Source organism: Zalophus californianus, chromosome 8, assembly GCF_009762305.2.
Source record: "Zalophus californianus isolate mZalCal1 chromosome 8, mZalCal1.pri.v2, whole genome shotgun sequence".
Classification (NCBI taxonomy): Eukaryota; Metazoa; Chordata; class Mammalia; order Carnivora; family Otariidae; genus Zalophus; species Zalophus californianus.
This window is the reverse complement of record NC_045602.1, coordinates 37,500,729-37,515,149: the sequence shown is the minus strand read 5'-3', so window position 1 is coordinate 37,515,149 and position 14,421 is coordinate 37,500,729. Positions and strand designations below refer to the sequence as shown.

Below are 14,421 nucleotides of genomic sequence, written 5' to 3'. Positions count from 1 at the left end.
AGAAAGAGAGAGAATGAGAGAGAGAGAGCACGAGAGGGAAGAGGGTCAGAGGGAGAAGCAGACTCCCCGCCGAGCAGGGAGCCCGATGCGGGACTCGATCCCGGGACTCCAGGATCATGACCTGAGCCGAAGGCAGTCGCTTAACCAACTGAGCCACCCAGGTGCCCGGCCGGAGAGTTTTAAAGAAGGAAGAACAACGGTCCAAGCAAAGGGCAGTGAGGAGAAAGAGGACCAGCCCTTCCACGGTCATTCCCGGTGACTCTCGGGCTTGGGAGAGAAAAGACGGAGCCTGAGAGGGTTTGGGAGAAGTAGGGTCCTCACTGGACGGCCAGGGTTTAGTCTGAAATCTGCTGACCTGGTGTTTAGTCCCCTCTCCCTCATAACACTCAAATACAATCGTAAAAACATAACTTGGGGCGCCTGGGTGGCTTAGTCGGTTGAGCATCTGACTCTTGATCTCAGCTCAGGTCTTGATCATGAGGTTGTGGGTTCAAGCCCCAAGTGGGGCTCCACGCATGGTGCTCCATGCTCCATAAAAAGCATAACTCTATGTCTAGGAAAGAGAAAATGATTTGAACTTTAAGAATCATTTAAAATTTTCCTACCCTTGAAGTTGACTGCTTATTCATCTAACCACAAAAAGCCACTGGAATTCAAATTCAAGATCTTTATTTGAGACAATGTAAAGTGATCAGTACCTGGAAATCCCTTAAAAACACGTTCTTGCAGGTATTTCCCTATGGGGTTTGTATGATCATACTGAGAAGTGTCCAGTCTCACAGAATCACAACGTAGATGGGAGGAATCACAAGACTGAAAGCTTGGTATCTTTCCAACACGCTAATACTTACTTCACAATGCCATAGCCCAAGCTCACAATGATCACAAGGAGGCGAGCCAATGTCCTCTTAACCGCAGATATCAACTCAGCAAATATCAATAAACCTTGGGCTGAGGGGAGGAAAGAAAAGAAATCATTCTGTGCACATCTAGAGGCCTGCCACCAAAATCCTAAATATGTACTGTGTATAACTATACATTTGGACCTCAGCTGAGTTAGCCATATTTGCTTTAAAGGTCATCTAATCCAACAGATGCTTCAAAACCTCAGTGGAGGGGAATCTGTTACTTCCTGGAGAATTCACCCCGTATTTGCTAGCTCTATTGGGCACAGCTTGCTTACATCAATCTAAAAGCTGTCTCCCTCAATTTCCCTCTGTTCTTTTTCTTCCCCTTGAGGTGACAAAGAACTATATCCCTCTTTCTGTCCTGTAAATATTTGAAAACCATAAGGTCCTGTAGAGTTTTCTTTTCTCCAGGATGCCTTCATCGTTTACTCACTTACAATCCTACTGTGTGGCTATAATAGGAAAAGAGACACATGATCACTGCCCTCATGAAGATTATACTCTGGTTAGGACAAGTAGACAGAACTCAGCATGGTGAGCCTTAGAGGCAATATAGTATCTCCCAGGACTGTGAGGGAGCCAACCCAATCCACACTTGAGGGAGGCACAAGTGGGTTCTCAGAAGTAACATTTAAATCAGGATTTGAAGGCCTAGTAAAAATTAACTATTGGGGGGAAATAAAGAGGAAAGGAAAATTAATGGTACATGAAGAGGCATGGAGGAGAAAAGAGGAAAAGTAAAATACACTGCAAGACGTCAAAGTTCAGTATGTCTGTAGCACAGTGTAATGAGGGATTTCAAGAAGAGGTGGTGAGAGAGGCAGGGACAATCACGTAGGGTTTTCAGGCCATGTTAGGAGTCTGGATTTTATGCTAAGGGCAGTGGGAAGTCAATGACAGTAAACAAGGAGTAAAAAAGGAATTGGTAAACTATAGCCCATAGGCCAAATCTGGCCCTACATCTGCCTCTGTAAATAAAGTTCTATTGGAACACAGCCATGCCCATTTGTTTACATGTTGACTGTGGCTGCTTTTGTGCTACAATGGCAGTTGACTAGTTGAAACAGAGACTGACGGCCTGTAAAGCCAAAAATATTTACTATCTGGCCTTTGCAAAAGAAGTTTGCTGACTCTTGGAATAAAACTGGCAGCTTTATTTTATCAAGATTGCTCTACTTAATGGCTTGGAAAGGAACTAGGCTACAGGCAAGGACAATGCTCAGGAGGCTATTCCAGAAATCCAGGTAAGAGATGATGAGAGCACAGTGCTGGCAGTGAAGATGGAGACAACCAGAAAGACATTCAGAAACCAGTAGTGAATCCACCTACTTATTCTTGTTTTCAGCTCACAATTCTCCAACTTATCCACAAGGAATCATAAGAGACCTTGTCAAATGCCTTGTAGACAGATACGGAACTAGAAGGAGAGCAAGAGGGTGGCAAGAGGGTGATGCCAAGGCGGACTGGCTCGGCCATCCACTGACAGGAGTATCTGGAGGAGCATTAGGTTTGGAAATTGTTGTGAATCAAGTACAAGGCAGAAAAGGTAAGCTCTTTTCTGCCATACAGAGATTGAGAAGTCTGCAAGGCATTCAGAAGAGGGTTAGCAGGTGACCACCTACTAGGTCTGTGGCTCAGGACAGACACCTGGCCAGGAGGTTAAGCTTCAGGAGGAACACAATGGATGAGCTCTCCAAGATGGAGGAATGTGAAGAGGTCTAGGATGACAAATGTTCAAGGGTGGTGTGTTTCAATTCCTTCATGAGCTGCTCAGTCTGGACTACTTCCCTGTTGGAGGAAAGTGATTATGCAACCTTCCTGGTATAGCTGGACCTGCAAAACAGGAATCTCAACGTCTTCACTGCTAGTCCTCCTGCTGTTACCTAAGGTTGTAGGAGCTAGTAGGAGGCAACCACCCTATAATTGCCTATGCTGAATTATTCTTCATCAGCTTCAACTTTTAAATTCTCTTAAAAAGTTTCCCACTGTTTCCTCTATTTTTGTATTTGTACTTCAACCCCAAGTTCAAGGTCTTGTCTTGTTAAGTTTCACCTTTCCATTCAGGATACCAAAACTCTTTGATCCTTCAAATACCTCCAAGTGAGAAGGGTCCATCTAAAATTATGGTCTATACCCCCAGTATTAACAACTCTGCTAACATCACATTGTCCACAAAATTTTAGCGAATGCTCTCTACAGATGCATAGGTCTGCAATGAACGTTAAGTGAATAATAAGGATAAACCAGCAATAAGGTCTGAAACCTGAGACAGACATCGTTCAAAACCTCCTTCTAACCCAGTGGTGCTCAATCCTGGATGCACACTACAACCACATGGGAAGCCTCTCAAGAGAACCAATTCTTAGGCCTATGCCAATTTCTGGCACTAGTATTGTTTTATTTATTTTTTTAATAAGAGACTTTTTTTTTAAGATTTTATTCATTTATTTGACAGAGAGAGAGACAGTGAGAGAGGGAATACAAGCAGGGGAGTGGGAGACGGAGAAGCAGGCTCCCCGCTGAGCAGGGAGACTGATGTGGGCTCGATCCCAGGACCCTGGGATCATGACCTGAGCCGAAGGCAGACACCTAACGACTGAGCCACCCAGGTGCCCCACTGGTATTGTTTCAAAGTTCTTCAGTGATGCTTATGTGCAGCCAGGGATGAGAACCATTGCTCCAGACCAGTGCTGTCCAATAGAAGTTTTGGGGATGATGGAAATTTCTACATCTCTGCTGTCCAATAAAGTAATCAATGGCCACGTGTGGCACCTGAGCATTTGAAATGCAGCTAGGACAACTGAGGAAGTGAACTGCTAATTTAATTTTACTTTAACAGCCAGATGTGGCTTGTAGCTACCACATTGGGCAACATAGCTCTATACTGACAAGGCTGATGGGTGGTTACGGGCACGAGCCCTTCAGACATGGTTGCACAACCAGTTTTCAGCTCACACTTCTCCACCTTGTCCACAAGAAATCACAGCTGACAAATACCTTGAAGAAGTCCAGATATACTAAGTTGAGAAGCACAAAAGAAGTCAATCTGACATGACCTACTCTTAAGGTCCTTGTGTTGGGTCCTAACAATCACCGTTTCCTGTCCCTGCAGTGCTTTTTCTAAAGTCTACCTTTCCAGGATCAGGGCTCAGCAAAACAGCGTGGGTTACAGACTTCATTCCCACTTGGGAAAATCACAAACAACAGCAGCCATGCCGTCTTCTGGTGCCTTCCTTTTCACAGGACTCCTCAAAGACACCAACAGCAGCCTGTGGTTTCTCTTCCAAGGCTTTCTCGTGTCATCTCAGACGGAGGGCTTAAAGTCCCTGAGGGTGGCAAGTGGCCTCTCATCCCTTCATGTATCTTAGGCTGCCGCCGCTCCTCACTGACTTTCAGGCCACCCTCTGCCCTCCCTAGACGAGAGATGATCACCACTAAAAGCAAAGCTCAACTGCCTTACTTGACATTCAAGAATGCTCTCCCAGCGAACCATGAGCAGCAGCTTCACCTCTCCTTCATTATTTGGTTTAGAGCAAGCGTGCGAGCATGTGTGCATACACACAAATATCACAAAACCTCTCATCGTATAATAAGACCTCTAATATGCCTCCCTGGATATTTGTCCTTTCTTTCTTCTCTTGTACATATCCTTTCATTTTGGGAAATTATAAACATTTCCCAATATAAAGAAAGCAGTATAATCAACTCCCATGTACCCAATACTCAGCTTCAATAATTATCAACTTTATGCCAAATCAGTTTCATCTATATTCCAACTCACTCTTTTTTTCCTAGAGTATTACAAAAATAAATAGCAGACATAACCACACCCTATGAAAATCTGTACAAAGATTATTTTAATGGATCGCTCAGAAGCACACTCCTGAGAGCTTTCAACCCTTTTGAACTACCTCCCTTTCCAAAGCTTTGGAGATGCAACTGTACCTTTACTTCTCTGGCCTTTTTGCACGCTACCTTCTAGAAATCTGGGTCACACATCTGAGATGCCCAACTCCCTGCCCTCCCTGTGTAAACTGCGAGGGGCCTCCATTGGTCACGTGAAGTTCTCTGTGAGAGTGAGGAGACCGAGAATGCCAGATGGCTGCAAGCACCATCCATCCCCACACTACTGAATTTACTCCCTGGGATCAAATTTTCCTTCTTTTCTTTTGTGGAGGAGAAAAGAGAAGAAAGAGTATGGGGAAAACACAGAGAAATATGCTAAAAGGATTAGTAACACTGAAAGTGCCCCTGCCTGGAACTTTTGTTGTTTTAAGTCAATCACTAGAATGGGAGTTTTCTTCTCCCCAGGAGGAAACTGAGGGAAAGCAGGGGAACAGAAAATGAGGACAGCACATCTGCTAGCCTAGATCAGAGCCCCACTCTAACATTCCCTTCTTGGCTCTTGTCTTCATCTCTAATGTGACTATTCCCAAACCACTGTACAAAGGAGGCCTCCCACAGCTCCACTCACAAATGCTAGGGGTCTCCTGGATCATACTGCATTTATGGAGAGAGTCACAGCTTACTTGATAGCCCGGTGCTGCTGATGTTTTGATATTCAGAATAAAAAACTGCTTTTTCAAGCATTCCCAGGAAAATAACAGCGGCAATCCAGAACTGGATTCTTAATATATCTTTCCAGTAACAGGCAGACCACATCAGCCACAGTACGCCATATAAAATATAAACGATACACATCACCATGTAAAACTGTAGGAAGAAAAGCAATTTTAGTCAATTAAGCCTTGTGATCATTTGAAAATGGACATTTCTCCATTCAAGTATCTTTTATTTTCCTGTCACTCTGGAAACAGAAATAGAGGGTATGCCCAAGCATTAGCTACTAAGGGATACATACCACCACTGAGCTCTTTAAATTGTTAATGTTTCCAATTAGGATACAAAATTCATTTTAAAAAAAGGAAAAAATGATGAGAAATACTCACAATCATCAGAGGCCAATCTGATGCAGAAATATATCCATGAGGCCCAATCATAGAAAGAGAAACTGGTGAAGATGGGGATAAAGAAATTAAAGAATTAAATGACTCATTAGTCTTTTTTATATTTTTAAATGCAAGCTGATTTCCCAGAAGGCTCTAAGAACACAAACTGAGCTAACAAATGCTGAATTTTTACTTAGCAAAAAGTATTGGATAAGTACTAGTCGTTGGCACGTAATCTGATCAAGATACCTTTACTTGTATACATGGTCTTGTCAAACAAACACCTGGGCCAAATGATTTCTTATGCAGATAGCAGAGCAGTATTGGCCTTTGACTGGCCCCATGCTGAGTCACTGACCTTACGGAGGACTCTGTATTCCTTAACGTAACTTGGGTTAGATTACCGATTTCAAGCATTTGGTTGGGGTTGTTGTCCAAGACAACAATAAACAGGGTGCCAAACACAGTACAAAACTTACAGGTCTCAGTAATTGCTCCAGTTACTAACTGGCGGGGTCTTAAAACTGCCTGCTGGTATCAGGAGAAATAGACACAATACCTGGGAAGGTGGGAGGAATGCACAAGTCTAGGTAGCAGAACGGCCCCAAGGTCCCCGGCTCTCTTCTCTGGCCCATTATGTCATCTCTGGGAAGAGGCCCGACTTCCACTCTTCTAGAGCAGCCACCTCCACCAGCTTCCCCTGTGGCACACCAATTCTGTGCCTCCTCTGAAGCAATGCCTATGTCACTCAGTACTTTCTCCCTCCTCACTGGCCTGGGCAACTCTCAAAGGCAAAGCCTGGCTTCACCTCTGTGTCCCTAGTGGATGAATGAGAGCAGTTTGCAAGTCCCCAGAACGCTCACATGCTGTTGGCTACTACTGGTCCAGTAGACACTCACTCTGGAAAATGACAGCCGAAGCAATTCGGAGATCTGTGAAAGCATTCATTCTCTTACAAATTGCCTTTTGTAAGCCTACCCTTGCATTGCATACTAGGAACCATACAACTTAATAAGACACAGAGGGCCTACCTTGGAGGGCGGGGGGTGGGCAGGGAGCCAACAGACCCACAGAAGCCACAGTTGCCAGATAGGCTACTTCTACTCCTAAGCTATAGACAGATGCTTTAAAATAAAAATTTTAAACCCCCAATGATGGCCATTTTCATGAGACAGAATACAATGTACTGCAAATACAATTAAAATGTTGCCTACCCATTTCTATCTTAGAAAATTCTTTTTTAAATCTGAAAGGATGAAGAATTTTATATCCCACTATAGCTTGAAATTTTTAAAATTTACCTTCATTTTAAATTTCCAATCCATTAAAAAATAAATATTAGTTAAGATAAGCATAAAGTTTTAAGTACCCCAGATAAACAGATTATTTATTTTTGTGATTAAGAGAAATTAATTTTTGAATGATGTATTTTAATAGAAAACGTAGATTTGGGTCAACGACAAAAATAAAGAATACAGTAAAAGCAGACAGAAAACATGCATGCAGTTTAACTATACCATTCAAATTCCATCTTGCATCTCTTTTTTCCGTTTTAATAGAAACAATAAAGATATGAAACCCATCTCTCTGTGTTCTGGCTACAACATCCTAAAACAGGAAAAAAAAAATATCCTTTATGTTATTTTAAAAAATTGCTAAATAAGCTATAAACAATTGTTCACCACATTTTAAAACAACTTTTAGTAATTGAATTGGGTTACTTTTTACTGTTTTAAAACCATGGAAAGAAATGGTAGGCAGTGAAAGGATAGTGGACTGTGGAAGGATTGCCTCCATTTCTGCCCCCCCACCAACGGTCCTCTCAGACCCAAAGCAATGGAGGAAGAAAAAAGCTTTTTCTACTGTTCAGTTTTTCCTCTTTTAATATTTTTAAAGGATCTCCCCTAAATGCTATCATTCTGTTTTACTTAATAATACCATTCAAATATTTTTTTTCTAATATTTCTCTTCCCATATTTCATCCTAATATCAAGCATTCAGTTGTTAAATGTGGGTGTTTTTAAATTGAACTGGGGGGAGTAAGAAGTCAGGTAACATTGTTAGAAAGACTGTACAGATTCAGTACACAGGTTCAATTACTTAAATTCCTTAACATCTATGTTACTAGCAGTCCTACTGGGAAATGAAATTTCCCACTGTAACGCCTAGGAACACTGCAATGTCCCACATAATTGAGTCAAACTTTTCACATTCATTCTTGCAGAATATTCCTACCCTTCCCTTTCATTTCCTACTCCTGCACCTGCAACAAGAGTCTGTGCAGAGCAAAGAGTTTGTCCCAGCCACTGCAGAGTGGAACGCCTTTCCACTATGAAACTACTCTTTAAGATCATTGAAAAACTTATGGAACATAAAGAGTCACAGCATAAAAGCAAACGTGAAGCCCTCCTAAAGGTACCTTCAGTACCTACACTCCACTGCTTTCAAACTTCTCCACCTCTTGGTCTTCTGACTTTTACGAATTCCTCCAAATACCAAATCTCTCTCCCCTGGTGCTACATACATTCTGTTTCTTTACATCCTTAATGATGATCCAGACCAGCCCACTGTTATGCTAAGCATTTGAAAGAAAGGCTGCAAAGAAGTTAACCTTAAATTATAACTTCAAAGGAATTTTTAAACAAAGCCAGAAATAAGTATATACAAAATTCATACAGACACACATAAAAAAAATATACTATTTGGAAAAATATTTCTTTTTCCTCCCCTGCTTCTAATCGCCCTACTGTATATTGCTCTCCAAGTATCTATCCATCGCAGATTCTTTTCAGGCTTACCAGAACTTGTATACATTTGATTTAAAGACAAATAAAATGACTTACTGTTGATCTTTCCTGGTTTGAAACATTTCTGGTATTTGTAATTAGTTCCTTATTCTGGAAAAAAAAAAAGAATAAAATAATCCATTTTATATTGCTGCATTTCTATGGGGAAAACTGCTATAACAATTAAGAAAAAAATGTTTTGAAAAAAGTAAAGAACCAGAGAACACATCTTTGTAGCACAAACATGAGTACAAAATCCTGCTTTTGAAAAATTATTTTTTAAATCAGGATAGTGGTTACCTTTGGTGGGGAAGGTATTAGGAACTAAAAGGTGGGGGGGAAGGGTGTTCTAGGTGCTAAAATATTCTTTACTTGATCTGGGTCATTACTGATATGTTCAGGTTCTGAAAATTCATCAAGCCATACACCTCTGATACGCACACTTTATTACACTTCAACACAAATTTTAAAAACACCTTTATTATTTTCACGGAAGACATATTTTCATTTCAGAATTTACAGATTAAAAGCATAAGTTACAATGACCCATGGATAACTGCTGTTAACATTTCAGAGTCAAATCTTCCAGGCTGGGAGGAAGTAAGTACATAAGGGTAAGTATATAAGGGAGGAGGGAGTGTTTAAGTGGGTTGGGTGCTGATAAGTCAAGTAAGCTGACAGACCTTTAGTACTGGAAACCGTGACTAGCTGTTCTGATGGAATGATGGGGGCAAAGGTCTCACTGGAGTAGACAGAAGAGAGAATGACAGAGGAACTGGCAGCAGACCAGGAAAAGAGGATGGAAGGGTTCTTTTCAAGGGTGTTTCTGTAAAGGGTACAATGAAATGGAGCAATGGCGCCAGGGTCTTACTTGTCAGTTACTATACAAAAGAACTACACCTAAAATTAACAAATTAAGCACCTTTCTTTATCAAAATATTGATAAAATAGAATTTAAGTTAATACTTGTACTCACTGGGAGTAAAGTACATTCTACTTTGACATGGCAAGACGGATACTCACAGTCAGTGAGGGAAACACCTGTAAGTCACTGTTGCAATCTAAGTTTTCATATTTTGTTGTCCAACATTCAGTGTTCTTGAAATAATGGCCACAAAAGTCTTCATTAACACCAGGATCCTGTTTTTGTGATAGCTCCTCCTACCCAAGGTAAAATTCTATGTTTTAATTTATTTCCACACTTCTTATTCAAGAAAATAAGTAAAACTTAGTATCTAAATGATATCAAAGATTTATTCAGTTTGGAACACTTGAAAACATGCAGAACAAAATACTGAAAAGAAAAATGTTTTGGATATAATTTTAAGTATGACAAGGTAATCATAACATGTTAGCCATTCCAAGGTGCTCAGATACAGTAACACATAATACAAGCATAATCTTTTTTTTTTTTTTTTAGATTTCTATTTATTTATTGAGAGAGAGAGAGAATGGTAGAGAGAGAGCATGAAAGGGAAGAAGGTCAGAGGGAGAGGCAGACTCCCTGCTGAGCAGGGAGCCCGATGCGGGACTCGATCCCAGGACTCCAGGATCATGACCTGAGCCGAAGGCAGTCGCTTAACCAACTGAGCCACCCAGGCGTCCCATAATACAAGCATAATCTTAGAGGAAGAAAAGTGACTAAGGTATTACCACAGGAAATGGTTCACGGAGAAATAAAAAATACTTTGTCCTGTGGCCACTTTCATTTTATCCCATATATAAAAGATTTTACAGAGAAAGAAAAGCAGCATTTAACTACAAGGAAAGTTAAATCAAAGACAGATCAATAAAACCAGGCTCCTAATGGCGGCTTCCAGTCATCAAGAAAAGGTTAAGTTGGCTTCTACTGGCCAAATAGGAGACAATTTGAGCAAAATAAATAAAAAATAGTAATAGATTATAACCCATGTAACAAAGTAAAAATCAATGAGTCCATGCTGATGATTGCTCAGTTAAATGATTGACAGATTAAGATAAGAGGAAAAGAGAGAGCTCATCCTGATGGCAGAACATTAACAAAGCGGAAGAAAATATAGAATTAGAAAATCACCATTTAGCAATCATCAGAGCAATAACTGATTCATCAGTCAAGAATCAAAGGATATTAAAACAAGGATTGATGAAAAATCAGGATATTCACATACAAACACAAAAATATTTCTTCACAAATTAGTGTTAACAACAAAGTAGTAATTTTATAGTGGAGAAACCTGGTAGAAACTTCCTTACCAACTGATCAAAGTTAGGATTACCAAAAATGAGACAAACAAGAATTCCCCAGTATGCTTGCCAAAAACATAATCTGAATCTAACCATGAAGAAATATCAGAAATATTGGAATTGAGGGACATTTTATAAAAATAAATGGCTTGTACACCTCAAATATATCAATGTCAGGAAAGGCAAAAAAAAAAAAAAAGCTGCAGAAATGCAGTGTGATCTTGGATTGGACCTTATACCAGGAAAACAACAAAAAACTGCTAAAAAGGATGTTTTGGGGACACTGGCAAAGCTTTATTAAGATCTGTTTATTAGGGATGCCTGGGCAACTCAGTCAGTTAAGCATCTGCCTTCAGCTCAGGTCATGATCCCAGGGTCCTGGGATCGAGCCCCGCATCGGGCTCCTTGCTCAGCATGGAGCCTGCTTCTCCCTCTGCCTGCAGCTCCCCCTGCTTGCTCTTGCTCTCTCTCTCTCTCTGACAAATAAAAAAAATCTTAAGAAAAAAAGATCTATTAGGTAACAGTTTTGTATCAATGTTAAATTTCCTCAATTTTATCCCTGTACTGTGTAATCTAAGTGAATATCTTTATTCTTAGGAAACACACACTGAAGTATTTAGTGTGAAGGGGTAAAATATTTGGGGATAAAGTCACAAAGGCAGTATGTGAGGAAAATGGCACCTCTCATCCCAAATGGAAAGATAATACAGATAAAAGTATGGAAACCCATGCATCATTCAAGCTAGGAGCCCACAAGGAAATGGCTGCAAGCAACCACCAGAACTGTCAAAAGAAACACCTTGCTGAGGGACATAGGACACCCCAGGGGCAGGAGAAAGCCTAGCCTGGCCTCTTTCCTCCTCTCACCTGCTCCCCCTCCTCCTTTCCCTGAGGGTCTCTTTTCCTCTCCTCACCTCTCTGAGATCTGCTTCTACTCACTAAAGCTACTCGGCGTCCCTAAAGTTCTAGGTGCCCTATAACTAATTTTTTGAATGAAGTAAAATTTTTACATTTCTTCCTTAAACTACACTGATTTTTATTTGTATGTGACCCACAACCCCTTTACTGATGGTTCCTACATGGCTGGTTTAAATATTTATTAACAGTTTTCACAAGACAAAAGGAAACATTTTTTGTTTAAAGATGTTTTAGTTTTAGTTAGTTTAAAAACTAAAAACCTTTTAGTTTTAGGAAACTAAAAGATGTTTCCTTCTCAGAAAGCATATACTTTGATATAATTAAAGCATTTCTTGCCTAAGTCCCAAAATAAATCTGTGGCACTTTTAAAACTACAATCTATATTTTTGGCCTCCTTACCTGATGAGCTAATAAATCTTTATACTCATAATTTTTCCTTCATAGCTTTATATACATTAAAAATTTGCATTTTACTTACCTCCAGCTTAGAATATTCATTTTGACAGGTATAATGCTTCAAATGCCACTCTATGGTAAACTTCACAGGCCCAGAACAACTGAATGACTTAACTGTTTAGAAAAAGAAAGTCTTATTTTATAGTAATCATATATATGCTCCAATATAAGCTTAAGGTTTCGAGAATGCAATTTTTTTAAAAGCTTTTTAATATTTTATTTATTTATTCATGAGAGACAGAGAGAGAGAGAGGGGGGAAGAGAGAGAGAGAAGCAGAGGGAGAAGCAGGCTCCCAAGGAGCAGGGAGCCTGATGTGGGACTCGATTCCAGGACCCTGGGATCATGACCTGAGCAGAAGGCAGACGCTTAACCATCTGAGCCACCCAGGCGCCCTCAAAAATGCAATTTAAAATAGGCTACTTTAATGAAACAGTGAGTAAAATATTACCTAATTTTGCCCAAAAGTCACTGTAAAATGAGATAAATTAATTAAATTATTATAGTTAACCAAAAGTTGCCATAACACTATTCATTTAATCTCTGTATTAAAGCTAGAGTTAAAAATCAACTGAGTAACCGAATATGCTGTCACTGCTTACTCTAAAGTCACTCTAAATTGTTCTCTTCACTGACTTATTCATTCAAAAAATATTAAGTGAGCATCCCTTGTGTGTCAGAGACATAATGGTACACTAGAATAATCCCTGTCCTTGATATAAGAGGTACTAGGGAGCGGAGGGTTAACAATTAAACAGGCACCTTTGACAGAATAAGGGTCTGAGAAGAGGGGGTCAAGGGAGCCCTGGGCAGGGGACCTAACATGGTCTAGAACAGCATGAAGAAGGGCTACAAACAGGCTTTACTAGAGGAGGAGGCCTTTAACGTGAAGAGCAGGAATTAGCTAGGTGACAAAGAGAGTGGGACAGTATATGCAAATGTCCATGACCACCTGAAAATAGTTTGCTATGGTCAGAACACAGATTGGGGAAAGGGGGAAGAGCTGAAGCTGGATAAGAGTGCTGGAGAAAAGTCGTAAGGGGTACTATGCTCTAAGGAGTTTTCCTTTATTTTGAATATTACAAAGGACTACCATATGTTTCAGGTAGGAGGGTAACACGATTAGACACACAGAAAAGGATTAAGTCTAGAAATAGAAACAGCTCTTTTGGGAGTGTTATCACAACATGGCAGCTGGATTCCCCTAGAGTAGGTCATGATAGAGAGAGAGAGAGAGCAAAGAAGAAACCACAGTATCTTTTATGACCTAGTTTCAGAAGTGATATGCCATTAGTTCTGCCGTATTCTCTTGGTCAGACCAACCTTGATATAGTATGGTAGGGGACTATATAAAGTCATGAAAACCAGGAGGCAGGGATCACTGTGAGCCATCTTGAAGACTGGTAACCAGGGGGAATCCAACCTGAGGCTGAGACTGGTAGAATTTCTGGGGCAGAACACCCAAGAGTTGGGAACCGCTTAGAGAAAAAGCAAATGAAATCTGGACAGGGATACCACTGAACCTGTCTGCCCTAGCCAGCCCCTGCGTGGAAAGAAGTCCAGTGATTCTCAGGGGTCACACAGAGCTGGGAACTAGCTCAGTTTCCACTAACCAGAGTGGAAAGGCCTCATTAAATATACCAAGAATTCGGGAGAAATGTAGCAGGGCCACACCTGAGAAGTGGTGCTAAGTTAGCCCTACTCCATATCCACCCTAAAAGAAATTAAACATAAAATTGGAAAGGATCAAACTGACCCAAAAGAAACTTAGCTGTCTGCCAGAACAAAGTTGTTAAAGGAATACAACATTTTAGCACTTAAGAATGTAACATTCATGGGATGCCTGAGTGACTCAGTCAGTTAAGCATCTGCCTTCGGCTCAGGTCTCGATCCTGGATTCCCAATTTCAAGCCCCATGTCAGGCTCCCTGCTCAGTGGGAAGTCTGCTTCTCCCTCTCCCTCTGCCTCTCCCCTCACTTGTGCTCTCTCACTCTCTCAAATAAATAAAATCTTAAAAAAAAAAAAAGGAATGTAACATTCATGACATCCATGATCCAAACAAAAACTAGATATAAAAAGCAGAAAAAATTGATTCATAATTATGATAGGTCATCATGACAAAGGTGGACATGACAAAGATAATTAGCAGAGAAGAATATTAAAACAGCTGTTATAAATATTTT

The 14,421-nt window shown here is 40.5% G+C and overlaps 1 protein-coding gene across 2 annotated transcripts in view; it reads right to left on the bottom strand.

Moving 5' to 3' along the window:
- TMEM87B (transmembrane protein 87B) overlaps window positions 1-14,421 on the bottom strand; it is a 49,987-nt gene that overhangs the window by 27,953 nt on the left and 7,613 nt on the right. For both annotated transcript variants that reach the window (XM_027621440.2, XM_027621439.2), the window contains exons 3-9: window positions 12,263-12,354; window positions 9,667-9,804; window positions 8,701-8,754; window positions 7,375-7,465; window positions 5,858-5,919; window positions 5,438-5,621; window positions 852-951 (exon numbers count right to left, since the gene is read on the bottom strand). In XM_027621440.2, coding sequence (XP_027477241.1) covers window positions 852-951; window positions 5,438-5,621; window positions 5,858-5,919; window positions 7,375-7,465; window positions 8,701-8,754; window positions 9,667-9,804; window positions 12,263-12,354 — 721 coding nt within the window. The remainder of the gene's footprint in view (window positions 1-851; window positions 952-5,437; window positions 5,622-5,857; window positions 5,920-7,374; window positions 7,466-8,700; window positions 8,755-9,666; window positions 9,805-12,262; window positions 12,355-14,421) is intronic.